The sequence below is a fragment of the Gymnoscopelus microlampas genome (genome assembly GCF_963454915.1).
Source record: "Gymnoscopelus microlampas genome assembly, chromosome: 1".
NCBI classification, from domain to species: Eukaryota; Metazoa; Chordata; class Actinopteri; order Myctophiformes; family Myctophidae; genus Gymnoscopelus; species Gymnoscopelus microlampas.
This window is the reverse complement of record NC_139962.1, coordinates 11,304,125-11,321,653: the sequence shown is the minus strand read 5'-3', so window position 1 is coordinate 11,321,653 and position 17,529 is coordinate 11,304,125. Positions and strand designations below refer to the sequence as shown.

The 17,529-nt window shown below is 43.4% G+C and overlaps 1 protein-coding gene across 1 annotated transcript in view; it reads left to right on the top strand.

Moving 5' to 3' along the window:
- Positions 1-3,673: 3,673 nt before the first annotated feature.
- mapk8ip1b (mitogen-activated protein kinase 8 interacting protein 1b) overlaps positions 3,674-17,529 on the top strand; it is a gene marked incomplete at its 5' end in the record, with an annotated part of 62,538 nt that continues 48,682 nt past the window's right edge. Inside the window, one exon of the mRNA XM_084085276.1 lies at positions 3,674-3,759. Within this exon, the coding sequence (XP_083941402.1) occupies positions 3,674-3,759 (86 nt within the window). The remainder of the gene's footprint in view (positions 3,760-17,529) is intronic.

The following is a 17,529-nucleotide window of genomic DNA, read 5'->3' as shown; positions in this document are numbered from 1 at the left end:
CTCCGCAAGATGTTACAAGTACTAATAAAGTCCTTGAACAAAGTCTTACAACCTTTTCATCAGCTCTCATAGATTTAATTATGTCATGATATAACATCAGATGCCAGCCACAAACATTCAAACTTTGTGAAACATACACCATTTAGTCTGTGGAAGATCCATAATATTGTATAGATAATGCAATAGAATATTATGTGTAATATATAAATAATGTAAAAAATAAATAAAATAAAGAATAATGTATTAAACCATCATTGGTACAGTGATAGCGATCACTTAGGCCATTTGACATGTAAGCAGCAACACAGGATTCTTTATATCTGACAGTCTGGCGTTTCATTAACACCTTATCCCTCCCAGGTGGTATACAGATACAGTATGTGACACTTAAGGTTGCAATATTTTATGAGCCAAACCAGCAAATAGCACTTGAGGTTGAATTTACATACTGTACTATTCTGCAATAAGTCAAAATATATGCTCTTTCCACTGTATACTGTGTTTTGTTATCAAAATGCATAATTGTTCACAGCTGTTCTATAACACAGAAATTACTGTTTAAAGCAATGTGTGGTTCTATTTAGTAGCCTATAATAAGCCACTGGCTTAGTTGAGATCTATACATTGATTATTGTAATGATGCTTTTAGACTACAGTAAGATATGTTAGAGAAATATTTTTTGTATAACCAGAATTTCTTATGTTTTTTTAAATCTACAAAGTATCTAAATGTATTCACAACAGATTTCTGTTTAAATTAATGACATCATTGGTTGTTGATTTTTTAAATAATAACGTAACCCCATACAAGAAGGCTATCTTGTCACAAGCCAGCACTGACCAAAACAAAGCTCTCTGGCTCTTTTTACCCCAACTATTGTAATAAAGCATCTGGCTTCTCCAATCCATCTCAGTCTTTTGACAGTATCTGACAAACTAAGAGCAGCAGTCTATAGTGGTCACATCAGAGTAGCGGTGGGCTGGCCGGACCTGCCCCTCAGCTTGGGAACAGAAAAGGGGTCACTGGTGGCCAATTAAGCAGCAGATAAAAGAAGAACAGGGGAACTGTCCCACCCAGTATAGCTCTCTTCTCTGGTACTCCTTCTTCACTATACCCATCACCTGGAGCTGCAGCCAGCCCTGCCAAACAGAGAAGAAACATATACCATATGTGGATTGTGTGTACTGTTACTGTATGTGTTTGCTATGAATGATGAAAAGAATCACCTGCTTGTACATGTATTTACTGCCATACCGCTCTTGAAAAGGTTTAACTACCATGACTGTGTATGGCTGACACCTAGTGGTCATTATGGATATCAGTTACTGAATACAGAGTAGCCTATATAAGGTGATAAGGTGGAGAGAAGACTCAAGGCCCAATTTTTATATTTTTATTCTCGCCAGCCCGAAATGGCCATTAAGCGGAGATTATGTTTACAGTTTTCTCAGTCTGTGTGTGTCTGGGAGTCTGTGAACAGCTATACCTCCGGCATGCTTTACCAATCGGCATGAAACTTTGCAAGCACATGTAGGCCAAGGAAGAACCTCTACCTCAAATTCAATTCCATTCAATTCAATTATTGTCATTGCAACAGGTGCAACAAAATCACAATTTGCAACTCCAGAATGTATGGACTAAAAGAAAAGTGAAAAAATGGAAAGGAATAATACCTTACTGAAAATATACAAATGTAAAATGTAAAACTAAAGTGAACGGTCTCTCTAGTCTAGGTTGTCCTCACATAGGCCTCCAGTGGTGTTTCCAGACATCTCGATGCTCCATGAATCTGGCTAGCTCACCACTATACTTTCCGCCTCTGTATCTTTCTTTAGTATGTCGACGTCGGTTGCTGTGGGATGGCCGATGCCTCACCATTGTTCAATTCAATTTCAATTCAATCTTTATTTCAGACTCATGGTCCATATCACAAACAGAATGACAAAAACACAATGATAAAATGTTCTGACAGTGATGGGAGACTTTGATGATGTCATAGTAGATTGTTTTCTATTTCACTTTTAGTTGCTTGAGCTTCTGTTCTAGTTTTCCCACATTTTTAACCGACAGGCACTGTGGTACAAAGCCTTCAATTTATCAATAATTTACCATGCGACAGCCACACTTGAGAGGTATCAGAGTTTCTAACTGAAGCCATTTTCAGGAGCTGTTTGGGAATGTGGATTCTTCTCTGCCTTACAATTGAATTGAAGGCACAAGGTGCTTGATGTGACATGCTGGAAGTTATAGTGTGATGAAAGGTAACTGGTTGAATGGACACTTGAGAACTTTATTTATTTGTTACATTTTATTTTATATTTACATTTATTTTTATAAATGCCAAATATAAAATAATAATATTTTTAATTACATAATATTTTCCCAACTGCTTCAAATTGCTACAAGGCCTGACAGTAATTTTTGGGATAAACAAGAAGTTGATGAGTAAATTTGGCTCTGATAATAATGATGTACTGTGCATGTTCAAATCATGTATACATTACATTATATGTCCAACTATTTTCCAAAGCATACATTTATTCTTTTACATTTTGGAAAGAAATACCCATTTTACCTTGAGGTGCCGACAATGTTTAGATGCCTATTCAACATGTATCCTGATGAAAGTTGGATCGAGTTGACCTTTATTATGGGAGATGGCCTACCTTGTGGAGCTAAGCTCTTATGTCTCTTTTTGCTTTTTAACACTCATTGACCTCAGCCTTTTCTAACCAAATGACCAAAGCTGTTTGATATTTTAGATTCTTGAAAAATGTAGACCTATTTTGTTATTTAATGCTGTCCTTTATCAAGATGCTAATTTAACCAAAATATATGGAACGTTCACATAGGCTAATAACAAAATATTAAGCCCAATAAAACATAACAGATCCAGAACGCACCCCAGAGGCATGTTGGAACTAGTCTCCTCAGCCACTACCCACCCTGTACGCTATTTCCAATCTGGTAACTACTTTTTTATATTTCCCCCCCAACTTCCAGTGACCTTTTCAATCCCTCAGATGGCAAGCACAAACACAACTGCTTCTTTTGTGATAGTGCCCTCTGTTGGGCATCTTATGATATGACGCCTCGAGCTCGCGCTGGCTCAGTACGCACTTCTCTGCTCGTCTCCACACAGATAGCCAGGCTAGGCTACAAACATGAAATTAAACAACATTTATACCCCTAATTATAAGCCATTTCCGAAACGTCTCTAAGTTCGTCGACAGAAAATGGTGTCTAAATACTGGTGGCAGCCAGCGTGCAATATCATTTTTAGTCATGAAAACGAGATATTCCCTCGCTTTAGTTTTAGTCTACATATTTCTGTGTGTTCCTTTGTTACTTGCCTATTGGTATAATTATATATTATTCTAGGTCACGTTACAGAACAGAAATGTCACAGCCTGCATGAAACGTGGGACTTTTATTTTAAAATGATAGTGATATTGTACGGTGTAGCCTACTGTTTGTTTTGTGAAACTTAAATCCCATTATTGAGTTGCTGCTGTCGGAGTTGCCAACCCCTCCCCTCTCGGCGTGGCTCATATCACAGGCAGCATCTCTTGGACCGCTGTCAGGTATTATAGGCTACCGTATTGCTGGAGCCTGGTGGAGGATATTGCGCTGCCACTGTATAATAAACGGATGGAGGAATAAAGCATCGGCATGGCGGACAGAGAGAAGAGAAAACCCAGCCCTCCCCGCCGTGCTCGGCGTAGCAGCGTCCAGGTTGACTCGCCAGCAAGTTTCAGGTAAGAGGAGGCTGTTAAAATCCCTCTTAAATACTAGAGATGTTAATGCCTGCGCCGGAGATTTTTTTTGTTTGCGTGATCCGGGCAGAGATTTCCCATAGTCTTGTCTTTGAATGAGAGATCAGATACTGCTGCTCTGCAGTGCAGAGCAGCAGTATCTGATCTCTCATTCAAAGAAGTCTGCAGATGGGAAGGAATTGGTGCTGATGATGCTTGTTGATGGCACCAGCTTTGACTCAGGGGCTTTTTTTTCTCTCCTCTCGTTTGAAAACCGTGACTGCAGCACTGTCTGGAACATTTGCTCAGGGAGCCCATTCAGCCCAAAGGATTACAGTACATCTTGTATTTGTTGATCCGTCGTCCGTTGCCACATGTTATTTAAGGGCGTGTCTGGCTCCCCAGTGTTGTCACCGCATCTGACACAGATTAATCAGACACTTAACGCCTTTAGCAAAACAAAGCATGCAGTGACTAGAGGAACACAACACTGAAGAACAATAAATAGAATTCTCGCTCTACCAAACGTTGTTTTTAAGAAATAATCTACCACAGATTATGTAATATTTATATGTGGCTCTTGGGATAATCCCAAGAGTGCATTTTGGTCAGGCCTAGCAAGTTCTAATGATCTGTAAATCTAATGCTGTAAATTCTAAATTCCAGTAATGTATTACAACTAAGTTGACATGCAACACTCACTCAATTATGTCAAAGGAGGTTTGTTTATTAGACTGGTGGGTAATGGTGGGATTGCATAGCAGCTGCAAAACATTTTCCTTTAACTTATACACACACACACACACACACACACACACACACACACACACACACACACACACACACACACACACACACACACACAGAGAGAGAGAGAGAGAGAGAGAGAGAGAGAGAGAGAGAGAGAGAGAGAGAGAGAGAGAGAGAGAGAGAGAGAGAGAGAGAGAGAGAGAGAGAGAGAGAGAGAGAGAGAGAGAGAGAGAGAGAGATACCTGCCCACCATGTCTGTCCCTGTCTTATTAGCCATGCAGAAAACAGGCTGACACCACTCTCTATCTTCACTTCGGTAGGCTATAATTACCACGCTGAGCCACAAACACGTATCTAATATCGTCTTTTAAAGCATGCATTGACAACTGTACTAACAATAGAATAATATGCCTAATCAGGCTGTGATTGAGTGACTCGCAAATAACCTATGTAGCTTTGTGTCAGTGTACTGTATCTACTGTATACACTCATTATTTAGGCTAAAATACATACACAACTCACAGGAGCAGATGGGGGGGGCAGAGAGGTCCACTGACCCTGGCTCCACAGGAATTTTCATTTCGGCATGGCAGGAAGATTTACTGGTCGACTGCTGGTCATTCATTTCTTGTCTTTCCCCCCCTTTTAGCCTGTTCCTGGTCTTCATGATGTTTGATATGGTAATGTTTGCATTCACAGGTTCTGAATATATATTTTTTAATGCAGCCGATTGGTTAGACTTGAACCCACGTTGTTGCTTGATTGGTGTGGTTTATGAAATCATAAGTCGATTGTCCTGCTCATTCATTTATGGCAATTGGATTATATGGAAAGCAGCAGAAGCATTTGTTTGTTGACATGTGACGTCTTTGGCTATGTCTTCTAATGTGTCATTGCTTTCACCTGCTCAGTTCATATTTGCTGAAATATGCAGGGTAATAGTGGGCAAGATGTGTGTGTGTGTGTGTGTGTGTGTGTGTGTGTGTGTGTGTGTGTGTGTGTGTGTGTGTGTGTGTGTGTGTGTGTGTGTGTGTGTGTGTGTGTGTGTGTGTGTGTGTGTGTGTGTGTGTGTGTGTGTGTGTGTGTGTGTGAGAGAGGAGCAAAGAGAGGAGCAAATGAGATGTGAGAGAGAGAGAGAGACACACAAGTGCATTTTATTATTTAAAATTCCTATATAAAGGCCCATTCCAAAACATGAATTCCTGGCTTTTATTCCTCCCTAGCATCCTCTCTTCCTCTCATACTTCTCTTCGCCCCCTAATTTATTCCTCTGAGATCATACCCGCTGATCTCCCCAGCCACTGGCCCAGGACCAGGGCAGCCATATGCTGTGCTGTTTCTTTTTGTATCCATAACTTACTCAGGTCTGACTAGAGCCTTAAACACAACACAGTCAAATCATTGTACTCCTTTGCCTGCCACACTCCCTGCATCAACCTAATATTATTATTTGTTATTGTATTTATTGTTATTTATTATTTAGTGAAGACAGTGAAAGGAGTATTATGCTGGATTTGCTGTATAAAAAATGTACATGCGAATGTTAATGTGAAATGTGAATATGAAAATTATACTTAATAGTAGAATCAGTTGGAAATTAAGTCCAGTATACTTTTTTTGTTCATGGACATGTTTGTTGACTGTTGACTGTCCGTTGGACATGCTACGCATGGTTACTCATCTGATTGTGTGACCTGCCTATGCATTGCCGGACGCGACAGGACACATATGGAATAGCATCGTCGCACAAGCCTAGTGATAGTAAGAGAGGTTGAATGTTGACTGTCCATGGCATGATTTGTTTGTATAAGAAAGAAAATAGTGCTTCTCCTGTCTAGCTGTTGCTGCCTGGTGGCATGCCTTGTTTGGTGCAAGTCCTGAACGGCTGTGTGCATTTGTGGTGCCTGCCACCTGCGCCGAATGCTGTGGCTGTAGGGATTTGACACATGCGCAGTAGGGCCGCCACGCATGCGCATTGGGCCGACCCACTACTGGGCAAAATCAGGGGCAACATCTCAGTTTTAATCAAAGTTTAAAGGAAAAACGTTGCAGCATGAAAGGTATATTATTGTATTTCCCATGGCATGCATTGAGTTTGGAGCGAATGGATAAACACAGTACGCCTTGTGAATTCTAACTGTCGGATAAGGGAGCTGTATGGTTTAGAACAGTGGTTCTCAACCAGTGGTCCGGGGACCACCAGTGGTCCTTGAGGGGGTTCCAGGGGGTCCCCAGCCAAATTAATAGTTAGGAACCAAATTGACCCTTATGTGTCTGTAACTCTGAGAGAACCAAATGGACCCTAACGGGTCCATTTGGTTCCATTTGTACACTCTCAGAGTTAAATGAACACTAATGATGATGTTACCCTGGCATATATTTTCAAATGGGGGTCTACGGGCTAATATGTGTCAATTTGGGTGTCCTTGACGCGAAAAAGGTTGAAAACCACTGGTTCAGAACCATGGACAGAGCTCACCTGTCCACTGTACTACTCGAGCACCACGGACAGCCCACAGTCCATGTGGTTCAGGACCATGGACAGAGCTCACCTGTCCAGTGCTACTCAGCACCAGAGACAGCTCCACTCAGCTCAAACCTAACAAGGAGGCAAAGAAGCTCCGCTGGATATGAAGCATTTGTTTCCGGTTGCTTTTCGGAACATTCCAAGATGGTGGATTTGAATTAGCTGAAAAAGTGGCTTCAAAACGGGTCCAATGGTTTCACCGTTCCCTTTGTCCATATTTTTTATTACAGTCTATTATTGCAACCCACAGCTTACTGTACTATTGTGACAAGAAAAAAGCCCCTTCCTCTGCAAATTAGATTGTAATATTTTGTGTGTGTGTGTGTGTGTGTGTGTGTGTGTGTGTGTGTGTGTGTGTGTGTGTGTGTGTGTGTGTGTGTGTGTGTGTGTGTGTGTGTGTGTGCGTGCGTGCGTGCGTGCGTGTGTAATCTCTCAAGAACAGATTCTGCTGTTTTTCCTTTTCAATTGGCTCTGGGTTCCCAGATTGGTGTGTGTGTTACAAATTAGGATGCGTTACAAATTATAAGTGTAAGATGTTATATAAAAACGACCAGTCACCACATGGTAGTTACCAAACTACCAAACAGAAAATCCTAGAGAGTATGACTTTAATTTGACGTAATGTTGATTTAGGCATAATGCCCTGGTTTGCTTGCAGATGATGGTAGAGAATACAGTGGGAAGGTGGAAGCAGCTTATCCAGCTGGAGACTGTGTGAGTTCAGAGAGGGTACTCGGTTCACTGGAGATATACAGTAGCTCAACCACTGGCATCAGGGAAGGTATTATCAGCCAATAATATACCAACATGCTTCACTGCACTGCCACCAGAGGGCACAGCTTCTCCAGGATATGCTTTTGTCCTGTGTGTGTACAGTGTGGTATGTGTGTGTGTGTGTGTGTGTGTGTGTGTGTGTGTGTGTGTGTGTGTGTGTGTGTGTGTGTGTGTGTGTGTGTGTGTGTGTGTGTGTGTGTGTGTGTGTGCGTGCGTGCGTGCGTGCGTGCGTGCGTGCGCGCGCGCGTGTGTGTGTGTAATCACACACATGCATGTGTGTGTATGTGTGCGCTCGCGCATGTGTGTGGAGCTGGTCCCCACCGCAATGCATCCTCCCGTCGATCTATTCATTTGGAATCGATGACAAATGTGCCTGTGACATGTAACCTGAGCTCCCTCAGAGGATTAGAGCAAGCTCTGGTCTGAGCTCTCTCTTCACTCTTTCTCTCGTTCTCTGACGGTCCCACTCACTCATTCTCACTCACTCTTCCCCCTCCACCATCTTATTCACTCTCAATAGCCAGATCCCAATACTCAAACCTCCTTGCGTCCTCCACTTGAATCGTATCCTTGCCCCTTATCGATCAGGTTCACTTTAAGGAATGCTCCTCACTCAGTCAGCATCATTTTGATGCGACGACAGCAATTATTTATGACGTGTCACACCGCTGCATCGCTGGACTACTCCGGAGCCGGGAGGGTTGGTTGTCATGTGAAGGGGGACGGAGTCGAGGAGGCAGATATTTGAGTATTGGGATTTAGCAAAATGTCTCCCTATGTTTTTCTGTATCTTTTCCCCTCACTCACTAGGAATTGGTACCTTTCACATTTATTCAGTTTGTAACAAACTGAAAATTATGGTGAGATCCTTTGTGTATTCTCAAGTTTGATGAGAGTCCCTGTCTGAAGACATCTACCGGCCCATTCATACTCATAGTTATGCCGCCAGCCTCTGACAACAGGAGGTTTTACAAATTAATCATAGGTTTGGAATAGGCTCTATGCACAGCAGCCATATTGGTAAGAAATTGGGCCCCTTCCTTACTGCCTTAACAGGTGTTACCAATGATACTAATGAAGGCTCTGTTCCATTTAGTGGAGCACAGTGGTTCCCAAACCTTTTTGATTTCAAGGACCCCATAACTGTTACGGGTCCATTTGGTTCCATTTGGACACTCTCAGAGTTACACACCTGTAAGGGTCCATTTGGAACCCCCTCAAGGAACCATGAGGGGTCCCTGGACCACAATTTGAGACCCACTGGTGTAGCAGAGTGTTTCCAGTGAGCCAACATGCACAATACACACAGTTTGAATGGAACAGAGCCTTCATTAGTATTATTCGAAACACCTGTGAAGGAAGTAAGGAAGAGGCCCAATTTCTTTCCAGTATGGTGGCTGTGCATAGAGCCTATATTGTGTTGATTTGTGGTAACAGTGCGGTTGGCTTGCCGTCGCGTCTCAATGTGTAACAAAGGCGTCTGTGCCCAATCATTGCTGTTTGCAGCTCTGTTTTTGTTCACATCACACGCATAGTGGTTAGTGCAAAATATGAGAACATGACAGCACACTAAAATGTTCAACAAACAATTAGGCTAGATGAGTTGAGTTGGTGTTTAACCTGGAGCCGCTGCTAGAGTCCTATAGTTGTAGAATCGGTGTGATTGTTGTTGTTGTAAACAGAGATGTGGTGACTTTTGACAGCTTTTAGGACAGGCTGAGGAGGACTCACATGTTGAAGTGAAAAATAGAGGACACACCATAAAAACAGATTATGACAAAGATGTGGATGAGGGAGGCTGATTCTGCTGCGGAAGAAAAGCGTGTACAGTAGCTTACAGTATATCTATGTGTATTATTGACCCTTAGTATTTCATCTATAATTCACCCTCAGATAGAGAGAGGGCCAGAGATAAAATTAGCAGATATTATATGGAAATGGAGCTGAATTTGAGTTTTACAGACAGGGGATGGCCAGTAATTGCTGTGATTCTGTTTCTGTTGAATATTGACTGGCTGCTCGTTTCTGCTGATGCAAGGAAATTCACCCAATAGCTGGCACACTTCCCCTCCCCCATTTTCTCTCTCTCTCTCTCTCTCTCTCTCTCTCTCTCTCTCTCTCTCTCTCTCTCTGTCTCTCTCTCTCTCTCTCTCTCTCTCTCTCACTCTCTCTCTATCACTCTATCTCTCTCCCTCTCTCTCTTTCTCCTTTCTCTCTCCCCATAAACACACTTTTACACATACATACAATACAGCCAAACAGCCTCATTTAGTTTCTCACCATCTTATTAGATACACTTGCTCCAATTGGACTTAACAAACTGGCAGAACAGCAAGCTTCTAGCACCATTTAAATGATACTGTAGCTATAGTCTAGTTTCCAGACACACTCGACTGTGCTGGAGGAGTACCATAGTAGGAGGTGTAATATATGTATTATGTGTGTAGATCCTTTTATTTATTGTTTGTGTTGACTGAATGTTTTAATGAGGCACTGCACCGTCATGCCGTTTAACGCCGCAACAAATACTGTACGTGAGATCACATCAGCAAATCTAATCTATGTTATTGTTATTCAATGTTGATTTTGTCGACTAAAACTATGACAAATAAATGTTCGTCGACTACCTTTTTTCACTGACGAAAACTAAACAAAAACTAAATAAAAAATAAGCTACGATGACTAAAACTAAGACTAAATATATTGGCAATTTCTTAAAATAAAACAAATAACAAATAAAAACTAGACTAAAATGTTAGTGAGGGACTAGTGGAGAAGAGATCCAGTAGAACTAAAAGACAAGTCATTTTATTTTAGGTTGCGTTCGGGTGTTGCACTCTGAAAATAGCAGATCAGTGCGACGCGTTGTGAGCGACGCGGGGTCACAACAGAGCGGGTGACACTAACAACCAAAACAGGCTCTGTGAGGAGAGCGGGCTCTGTCGTAGGGACCTCACTGGAGGGGGTGGAGGAGGTGCGTACAGCGAGGAAGAATCATGGGAAACCCCTCCCACCCCCTCCACCTAGATACAGTGGGGCATCTGAGCAAGGAGAGGAAACAGACAATAGATTCACCTACCCCTCCCCGGGTGAAACTGTATGAGACTTGGCATGTCCTTTGTGCCGGTAGCTACAGTATGAGGATTTACAACGAGACACACGTTGGTCGCTCTGCCAGGTCAAGTGTCAAATAACTTTGAATAAAAGATTTACCAAGGACTCTGACCTCTAATGATGATTAGGTAGTTATTGTACTGATTGCACTGTGGACACTGTGGACATCAGTGTTGATTTTGACAGCAAATTTTGATTTCGTTTTTTTAGTCATAGTCTTTTGAATAGAATTCCATTTAGTTTTAGTCATATTTTAGTCATCTGAAATGTTTTAGTTTTTGTCTAGTTTCAGTCGACAAAATATCATAGAAAAAATAAAATATCAAGATTATAGTTGACTAAATCTACAGTTGATTCAGTCGACTAAAATGTGTTTTGGCGGTGCCTTGATGGCGTCATAATGGCTGATTTTACACTCGGTTGCATGCTGAAAATAGCCGATCTACAAGCTCACACTGTGAGCTTGTAGATCTGCTATTTTCAGAGCGCAACACCCGAGCGCAACCAAACATAAAATGACTTGTCTTTTAGTTCTGCTGGATCTCTTCTCCACTAGTCACTCACTAACATTTTAGTCTAGTTTTTATCTGTCGACGAAATTGTCAATAGTCTTAGTTTTAGTCATCATAGCTTAGTTTTTATTTAGTTTTTGGCAGTGAAAAAAGGTAGTCGACGAACATGTTTCACCATAGTTTTAGTCAACAAAATCAACACTGGGACACTGTCACTTTTTCTTTTCATTGCATTGCACTGATTGTACGGTTGCACGGTTTGACACCAACTCTCTCTTTATGTTGTGAGGACACTGTAGCCTGGTGTCTATCTATCTAACACTGTTGTATGATAAAGTAGGGCATTCATTTACAAAAAAATCAAGGTGTATGCCCGACAGCAACAACATTATAAAAGCATTGCGTAATGAAATTACATATTGCCAGTTTACTGTGTTCTTACAGCCTGAAAGATCAGCGGAGAGCTTTTTTTTTGCCGCAGGCTGTGAAACAGCCGAAGGCTAATGAATAGACGGGAAGGAAAAGTGACGCTTGCGCAACCTTTTGATGATTGGCCGATTGACAGCACTTGACCTCGTCTGCTGGAAACCTCGTCCACTGGAACAAGTCTGCAGCCAGCGGGCGGAACAGAAATCTATAGGTCACCATTAGGGGTGTGCCAATATATCGTCCCGCGATATATCGTGATACGTTTTCGTGACGATATGTATCGTTGTGGCGTTTTTGGAAAAAAAATAAAACACTACTTTTATTTGCAATAATAATAATGCTAAAGCAGAAGTATTTGTTTGCATTTTCTTTCCCCCCCCCATATATTTTCATAATAAAAAACTGCCATATCTCGTATCGTATCGATATCGTGAGCCCAATATCGTGTATTGTATCGTGAAACACCCCTAGTCACCATATAATATTCGGCGTAACACTCGGATGCCTTTCAGACCTTAGGACGACTTCACCCATTTTCAACCTATCTTCATATAATAGGTCCTCACTAAGGCTTGTGATAAAATGGTACAATTTTTTTACTAAGTTTGTGTCTCAGAGGAGGGCTGTGGACAGTTCAGGAACCCGTCTACCAGTGACATCATCGATGGGGAATCCATACTTATAGAAACTGCAGGCTTTCTGCTCCTGGAAAGTTGCAATGCAATAATAGAAGCCATCGTTCTCACGTTAATAACAATCTAAATACATTTTTTTTAATCTTGTTGGGAAAAAAAAACCTTCCTAACGATGATGTCACTGGTAGACGGGTTTCTGAACTGTCCACAGCCCTCCTCTGAGAAACAGACAGAGTAGGACAACATTGTAGCATTTTATCATGAGCATTAGTGAGGACCAATTATATGAAGATAGGTTGAAAATGGGTGAAGTAGTCCTTTACGTCCTCTAAGAAGCTCCGGTCGGATCAAGAACCTGACACGCGCTCTAACAGGCCGTTCAGAGAGCATTTCTAGGGAAAATCACTTCATTGCCATAGTCACTGGAGGAAGAGGGGAGAATGAGGTCCGTGTTAATCTTGTGGGAAAGTGGAGGTATTTAAATAAATGCACATTTTCTGCCACTATTTTCTGTCTCTCGAAGAGTTCGTTCAGCCTTAATTCTTTCCCCTTCCTCAGTTGTACAATGGCGTCTTGTAAACACTCTGCTCCAGCCTCAGAGCACTCCATGGAGGAATACTACACAACGGATATTTATTTGAACCAGAATACACTGTACTTAGTAAATGATATTAGATGAACGGTTACTGGTCTTAGATACAATATTAGTTTTTTATCAGTTTGCTGATCAAATAATGTGGCATCAACTGAATTAGTCGCGTAAAGAATATAGGGAAAACAATACACACATGCAGACCCTGTAATAGGCTACAGGCTGATTTGTTCCATTCAGTGGAATTTCCTCTACACATGTTCACATGCTGTATAGATAAGGCAGAGAAGCCTGTGGCATATGATTTATTCAAATCATTTGTTGTTTTCATGCTGGAGGACCAAATCTGGACCAAATGTCACAGAATCCTCCTCTTCTAATGCCTGTCTCTTTGTCATCTTGGGGGCGGCCATAGCTGAATGGTTAGTGAATGGTTAGTGAGCCCGCCTAGGGAGCCAGAGGCCCTGGTTGCCCCAGGTTCGATTCCAGGCCAGGTCAGCATATGTGTCGATGAAATGAAATTTGTCCCTGAGCAAGACTCTTAACCCGTAATTGCTCACAGGTTCTCATTGGAAACAAGACCGCAAGGACTTTCATGAACGACCTGTTAAAAGGAATTATCCTTATCTTCACCTTATCGTCTTACTCTCATTTTCATACAAGTGTGCCCTGCCTCAAATGTGGATAGTTCAGATCAGTGAGTGTGTGTGTGTGTGTGTGTGTGTGTGTGTGTGTGTGTGTGTGTGTGTGTGTGTGTGTGTGTGTGTGTGTGTGTGTGTGTGTGTGTGTGTGTGTGTGTGTGTGTGTGTTTGTGACTATTAAATTACTAAAGGGTACAACAATTCATCAAAATTGCATACGACAGCACACCTGACAAATAAGCATGTATAAAGCTTTACCAAAATAACATGAAAAACCTAGACAGGCCTTTTCTGGAGTCAGACTTCATCCTGGGATATTTTATATTTTCTTTAACTTTAAAGAATCAGAGAGTCACATCTAAAATGAATGATCCACTTTTTTATTATGTTATGTTGTTAAACATCACACCTGCCATCTAACTATATAAATGCCGAGCAACTTCCGCACCCTCGGTGGTGACACCCCACAGCTCTGTTATCGAATAAACAACGCACCGCCAGACCACATGTCGCCTACTGACTCGCCACGGCGGCCGCGATGAATTTACGCCTCGCGTAGGGGACATCTCACTGCTCACTACACCGTTTCCACCGCGCAACATAATTAATTCTACTCACCAAATGTCGGACAAAACGGAAGGGGAGACAGCTTCGTACCGTTTACCGTGCGCACGACCTCATCACCACAACACCAGCCAGCCGCTGCGGGTTTTTTTTCCTTTTTTTCCAAACTGTTTTTTTTGGTCACCATTTTCTCCAGGCACCATGTCTGGTGTAACGTCGGGTGTTTCTTTTCACCAGCCAATCACCTTTCACGTTGCCACGGCCGTTGCCACGTCGCGCTGACGTACGCTAAACAAGCGCTGCCGTGCGCACAATGCAAACGAGCCCAAAGGCGCGCAAAAATAAGCCGACCATTGCTTAGACACACAGTCAGACCTGGCAACGCAGCCTACGCCAATCATGTGTGAGAGATCTACAAGCTATGGGGCAGAGACGCCACCGTATCTTAGCAACAACTACAGCGCTCACTCTCATTGGTCGTGTCACGCTAAGAGCAGTCTCCAGACAATGGCATCGCAGACAGCTTGCTGTTACTGCTGTAGCCATCACAGGCAGTTGCAGCACGACGGACAGGGCGCTGTGATAGCTGCCATGTCGCTAACGCTAACCTGGTTGTCATGCCTGCAGCGGCTGTGCAATCACTTTGTCAACAATGCACGTTCGTGTGGTGAATGTCTATATTGCTGCTCAGTTCGTCCATTGTAGATGGTGTATGTTTGTGTGTGTCTTCTGGAGAACTATGTCGCTCCACAGCAACTACAGTAACTAACGTAATGGCAGGACCGCCCCGTGCAACGCATGTTACGCTGCATTATGGTCATGTAGTAATTTCAGATAATTTCGCTCCGATTAGAGCAGTGTTTATCAACCCTTTCACGCCGCCGCCCCCCCCCCCCCCCCAAATACACGTACTTGATCTGGGCCCCCCCCATTCTGTTTGACTCCGTTCCACAAGTAAATATTGTGAAAATAGCCGATCTACAAGCTCGAAACGCCTCACGTTGACAGGCTTTGTAAGCTTGGAGATCGGCTATTTTCTACATGATTGCCTCTTTCTTACATTCTTTGCCAATGTCGCCCATGTTTTCATAGCATAGTTTATTGACTACTTCTGTTGCAGAAATGGCCATTTCCTTTACTTTCGGTTTTTTATTGTCTCCGCCAGGCCGAAAGGCATGGCGCAAGACTATGTTTCACCCCCTGTCCGTCCGTCTGTGATAGCTAATCTCTCACATCGTTGACTTGATCGCAGCAAAATAACAGCCCGATGTGGAGAGTCAGTGAGAGCTGCATAAACGACGTAAAATGTGTCAAAAGGAGTCTGTACGGCTGTCGATAAATGAACACATGACGTCGGTGGGAGAGGACATGTGTCTTTTGGACAAACAGCAGCGTGGTGCTGATGTTTGTTGTGTGAAGCAGCTTAATGTCAGAATGTTTGTGTTGGAGCGCCTCAGTGCGGCTGCAGAGTTCATGTGCAACCTCTTCCAGAGAGACACAGAGACCCTAGAAACTCTGCTGGGGAAAAAAAACACTGCTGGGCATTGACTTTCCTATGGACATTGATCTACACACTGCAGGTATATCTGCTACACACACAACATCAAACTACACACTGCAGGTATGATGCAGCGTTTGCATTACAGCCAGCATGCCAGCGTAGTTCCCATATGGTTTCAAGGTGGGCTAAACCATATGGACCCCATGTCAGCAATGTCAGCGGCATCCACTTCAGTCCCAACTGCGATGCCCATGCAGGCTATAAGTAGCTTCTACCTGGCCCTTAGGTGGGCCCCAACTAGCCATGTTTATGTGGGACCAAGGCGGGTCCTAACTGGGTTTGCCCATGCAGGCTTTAACTGGGTTCTACCTGGGCCCTAGGTGTACCCTAACCAACCACAGTGCAGTGCCCATCGCTCCAATTGTTGTGACGTCAGGGCTCTCACTGCTGCACATTGGTGGAGGAGGAGGGGCCGCAGGGCCACCGCACACATCGCTGAACCAATGGTAGCCCACGGATGTTTCCTCTGTGGATTTACAATCTGCCCCTCTATGCCACATATCATCCGCACTACAGGGTCTTCACTGACCGAGCCACGGCCCCACTGACCCTCATGACGCGACGCCACTTAAACGTGCGGCAGCATGCGCTGGGTTGCCAGGTTTGCACAGCCTGCGCCAGAAACAAGCAACCACCTTCATGAAAAAAAAAAAAACACCGAAATGGTCCGCAATGTTCCAGGGGTGTCCCCGCGCGTCCCAACACTCCACAGGGGGTCAGTGGACCATCAGGGGGTCCGCGGACCCCCTGTGGACCCCCTGAAACATAACAAATATTATTTCTTCAAATTTTTTCCTTTTTCAAAAAAACTTTTCCACACTTTCACTCCGGCAATTTGGGTCCCCCAATATACACACGGCCACGCTGGGCCCCGTGCGCGGCTGGGGTTGAGGGGGGCGTAGCCCCCCGAAACTCTAGTTACCCTATAAGCAATGTCACCCATTTAGATTGACAGGGTCAGTAATGTTCGTTTTAGTTTAAAAAAAGACATGCTACTTGTCTAGTTTTTGGAAGGAAATAGTTCATTTAGACGTGTGTGTGTGTGTGTGTGCGTGCGTGCGTGCGTGCGTGCGTGCGTGCGTGCGTGCGTGCGTGCGTGCGTGCGTGCGTGCGTGCGTGCGTGAGTGAGTGCGTGCGTGTGTGTGCTTCCTGGGATAGGTGTAAGCACTACAGGCACTGGCTGGTTGCCGGCGGCCAGCCGTATGGCTGTATTGTTGCTTTGTCCGTTGCCATGCTGTGGCCGTTGCCAGGCGACCTCCTCTCCACTCTGGTCTCTTCCTCTGTCATTAGGAGCAAAAAGCTGTCCAGAGTGTTCCAGGATTTTTAAGGATTACTTGTGCTTTGTCCATAAACTGCATGGTCAGAATGAATGGGACTATTTTGGTTCTGGTGGATTGGTGTGAGGTTTGCAGCACATGGGTGAATGAAACTAATTCTGTAGGCCAGTTATTATCAAAGTGGGGTCCTTGAGGGGGTTCCAGGGGGGCTCCAGCTCCAGGGGGGTTAAACTGATGGCATCGCTATCAGTTTAACCCCTTTAACCCTATTTTATACTTTGGCTTCTTCTTTCAAATATTTTGAAAAATCTTGGAATAATTTTGAATAAGTTAGACATATTTTTATACACATCTTCTCTTCAAAATCCTGCTTTCATATGGGGGTCTGCGGCCTAAT